Genomic DNA, 4,390 nt, shown 5'->3' with positions numbered 1-4,390 from the left:
CCGATACTTCACCCTCTTCCTTTTCTACTCCTGTCTTCAGCTCACTTTGCTTACATTTCCTACCACTCTTCTTTAAGAAACCTTCTCCCTTTTCGAATAACCACCTGATTGGTTTGGTAGGCTATTTATTTGGTAGAAAACAAAAAGGCTACTCTGCGCACGCGCTCCAGCGTGTGGGAAGTCGTCTATAATAATTTGGATGCTCGAAATTATTTTAACCAGCAGGTGCCACTAGTGTACACTGTGTTGATCAAAGCCTCGAGTAATGAACCTATTTTCGACACTATTGTCTAGAAAGCGTCAACGCTTCAGGAAGCTTTGTTTCCCCATCGCTACCGAATAATGCTGCGTTCAACGCAACTGGTAACTCGAAACTCATAAATCTCCGACGTCCGACTTCAGTGAATTCATGATTTGACCTCGTATTTTTCCGAGGTCCAAGTTGTTTTGAATGCTGCATAATAACGGGTTATTGGTGTTCATGTAACCGTGGTCACTGACTCTTTGAAGGAGAGATTTCCTTGTTGGAGTTTACCTAGAATACATTGAGCGGCCTATTGACAATGTACACAGTGTGTTAACAGAGATACCTTTGAGGAGATGAGAAACTCCACTGTAATCAAAGTAACGACCGCGCGGTGCATTCTGGGCGATTATGGGACAAGAAGAGCTCTCCTTCAAGGAGTGAATGGGAGTCAATTGGGCGTTAGCTCAAAAACCCAACATTAGCATGAAATTCGTCAACAAGAAGTACAATATCAATAAAAAAATCGTGAGACGTGAGATAATTAACTTGTTCTCTGTAATTTCGTATAGCTTTGGAATCGTGACATTATGTACTTTCGAGGAAAATAGGCAGGTTTCTCGACTCATTCCCTGACTTTGATGAGTTTAGCAACCGCGTGACGCGCCATAACAACGTGAACGCGATTGGGCGACAGTCTGCTGGGTGAGGCGTTATACGTTCCTCCATTCATTGCACAATGGGATTTCCATCTCCTCCTTTCTCTAACATCGCTGGTATTAATGTGATTCGAAGGGAGTTTCCTATCTCCTTAAAATTATCTCCGCCCTCTCCCGCTCCTCCCCTTAGTTTGTTTTCGCGGAAGTAAAATCCATCAGTGATAGCTAGCCAACTATTGTATTTTCTTACTGAACATTTCTTTAGAAACATAACACTAGTCAGATAAAATGTTGTTCCAGGAAAATGTGACCAACTGTGTTAGTTTTCAGACCAAATTAACCTCCGTTATGGATGTGTTGGCCAAAGCTGCAGTGGCAGAAATAAGTAAATTGTTCGATGATGGGTTTGCTGTTTTACGCTTGGAAATGTGCCAAAGAGAAAATGAAATTGAAGCCTTGAAAAGAACATTGTTTATGGAGAACGAACGGCAAACGACGAGTTCCAAACTGCGAGAAGCAGGCAGTTGTTCCACATGCTCTTCGTCTTCCAGAAGGACAGAACAGGGTGAGCCTGCGCGTGCTTGCTTGCTTACTGTACTAGCTAACTAGGTTTCGACTTATCTAAAATGTGTTGTTGTCCAGTGTCCATCTCAACTCAGGGGTCAATTCTTCAAGAAAATAGCATACAGTATTAACAATATGACTGACAATCATTTAGCTCAATGGCTAGCTAGTGTACTTATTGCCTGGAAACCCGACATTGAATTCACGACGCCAGGACAGCGGAGTCACTCACCACCTTCCGGAGACACTTGAAACCCCACCTCTTTAAGGAATACCTGGGATAGGATAAAGTAATCCTCCTACCCCCCCAACATATTGTAAAGTGGTTATCCCACTGGCTATAAGGTGAGTGTACCAATTTGCAAGTCGCTCTGGATAAGAGCGTCTGCTAAATGACGTAAATGTAAATTTAATTCTATGTCGGGCAGAAATGAGCGTTTGAGTCAGGTCAGTTTCCTCTCACGACCTCAACAAGCTAGAATGTTGAATAAAATTATATTTTAACCTACTTTATCGGTTGTCCGTGCAGTTGGTCCTTTTGGTGGTAGGAATGTGAGACAATATATCCACAGGAAAGTATGATTACATCAACTTTACAAAGAGCTGGTAGTGGGTTCAGATTTGTATAATCTGAAGCATGCACATAACCATGTAAGCACGAGCTCGGCAAGTATGCATGCATCTCATGCATGTATTTTTACCTTGTGCACATGCTTCAGGTGATAGAAATCCGAAAGCACTACCAGCGCTTTAGAAAAATTGATGTAATTATAATCCTACCGCCAAAAGGAGCAACTGCACGGACAAACATCAACAAGTAAGTTAAAATATCATTTTATTCAACATTCTGACTTGTAGAGGTCGTGAGAAGAAACTTTACTGATTCCAACACACATTTCTGCCCAACGTAGAATTAAAATGCAATTCGAGGTCAGGTTTCCAGGCAAGTGTAGATAATGGGTTTCAATTCTATTGTTGACCTTTGTTAAATTGTTCAGTACACTCTTAACTTTGTTTTACAGTGCTTTTGACATATAGATTCTGACAGTTCAGTTAAACCTTCCCTTTCAGGGTCCAATGGGTCTGATGAGGATGCTGGTGAAAGAACTTCATTTGAGCAGACCGCCAGAGACAAAGTGATCACACCTAAAGACAAACAACCTGATCAAAATAGACCACAGCCACCTGCAGAATCAGTAGAGGGGCTCAGTGAACAGTACAGGTCTGGCCACAGAGAGGAGAAGGGTAGTGCACTAGAGTTAGTGGTGAAGACCGAGCAAGAGGAGGAGTATGATGTTATTTCACTACATACATCAGGAAGTGAACATGGCACAGAAAGATCAGATCATCAGGAAATTGAGTTTTCCGTGGATCGCCGAGAGAGTCAGCTGTGGGCGTCTGTATCAGAGAGCAACTTAGACTCTGAGGGTCCAGATTGCTCTTATGGTACAGAACAATATACACAGGATCTCAATACAGACATACAGCTTATTGAAAGTGCTGTGGAGGGTCTCGATAGCGATCCATCGTCAGATACAGGGTACATTAACAGACTAATGAAAGAAGAGATGCGAGCACAGTCTGTTTGGAATGCCCGAAGAAGGACCCCTATAGATTTGGTTCAGGCACAACCAGGACAGCAGAGAGAGCAAACTATGCACCCAGAGAGAAGGGAGGATGGGACAACTACCAGAGTGCTGTCAGACAAACAAACGCGAACCAATGAGGGTGCAGCATATTCCAACGTTTGGCTAAACAATGTATTCTCGCTTGCCCCCAATGGTTTCAACTCAGCAAAGGTAGCCCCAAGGAGTACCCCAGCAAGAGAGAAGTGGTTTGTTTGCACCTATTGCGGAAAGAGCTTTGACCGGGTCAGTCACTTGGAGATGCATCAACGGATTCATACAGGAGAGAAACCGTACAGCTGTGTGACATGTGGGAGGTGTTTTGCTCAGCAGAGTAATCTCCGCACTCATCAACGAGTACACAGGGGCCTCAGAACAAAGAAAATAAAAAGTAATCACAATGACGAGACAACTAAGAACATTCTAGAGAAACCAGCTGGGGCCCGTCCCACACATTATGAAACACAACCTCATTAATATAAACTTTTTCTAATGACTGAGAACAGAGAGTTTATGAGAAGACAGTCAAGACACTCTTGCAAAAAGCCGCAGTGTGTTACTTTTGTCTTCCTATTCTGTAAAGTGAGAGCAGTGTGATCCTACCACAACTGTTACACTAGTTCTGCTAATATACTGTAGGGAGTTATCAAAGTTACAGGTTTACGTCCTCCTGCTTGTAACCTTTTAAAAGGAACAGTTATAAAGAGTTGGCTCTCCATCGTCTTTTTAGTTTTTGTAGAACTATGCCAGAGACTAACATCTGGAGAGAAAAACTACAATGGACGTGCTTTTATCAATGCATACATTTTTATGAATAAACATGGGAATTCTCTCAACTTGGAGCCCTTTTTTTGTTGTTGAAACATGCTGAGTATACAAAACATTAAGAACACCTGCTCTTTCCATAATAATAATAATGTATTACATTTCTATAGCGCTTTTCATAGATTCTCAAAGCGCTTCAAGAGCAAAAAAACAAAGAAGCAATGTATCATGACAGGTCAACCAATAGAGGCCAAGTCTTTGAAAGCTGCATCCTCTGAAGATGGAGAGGGTCAGTTCATGGCTTGAGCAGAGAGAGCTGGTCAGAGGATGGTAGATGGAGTGTGTTGATTATCTTGTAGAGGGCGTGTCTGGGAACCAGCCTGACTCTTATAGCCACTGGGCTTCTTCTCTTCCACTCTGTGTAGCACCGACTTGGGTGATGCCTCAGCAGCTCTGGGCAACAGAAAGCTCACCACACCAAGTTCAGAACAGGAGCCAGTCGTCCTCACTACTAGCCCTCTGTCTCAGCACTG

The 4,390-nt window shown here is 42.8% G+C and overlaps 1 protein-coding gene across 1 annotated transcript; it reads left to right on the top strand.

The window, feature by feature from the left end:
• Positions 1 to 1,083: 1,083 nt before the first annotated feature.
• Positions 1,084 to 3,948, top strand: LOC121581103 (zinc finger protein 13). The gene is made up of 2 exons (XM_041896482.2): positions 1,084 to 1,468; positions 2,539 to 3,948. The coding sequence occupies exons 1-2, from the start codon at positions 1,192 to 1,194 to the stop codon at positions 3,567 to 3,569; spliced, it is 1,308 nt and encodes a 435-aa protein (XP_041752416.1). The 5' UTR covers positions 1,084 to 1,191; the 3' UTR covers positions 3,570 to 3,948.
• The last annotated feature ends 442 nt before the right edge of the window (positions 3,949 to 4,390 follow it).

The sequence above is a fragment of the Coregonus clupeaformis genome, chromosome 14 (assembly GCF_020615455.1).
Source record: "Coregonus clupeaformis isolate EN_2021a chromosome 14, ASM2061545v1, whole genome shotgun sequence".
Taxonomy (NCBI): Eukaryota; Metazoa; Chordata; class Actinopteri; order Salmoniformes; family Salmonidae; genus Coregonus; species Coregonus clupeaformis.
Note: the sequence above shows the minus strand (reverse complement) of the source record. Positions and strands in the feature narration are given on the sequence as shown.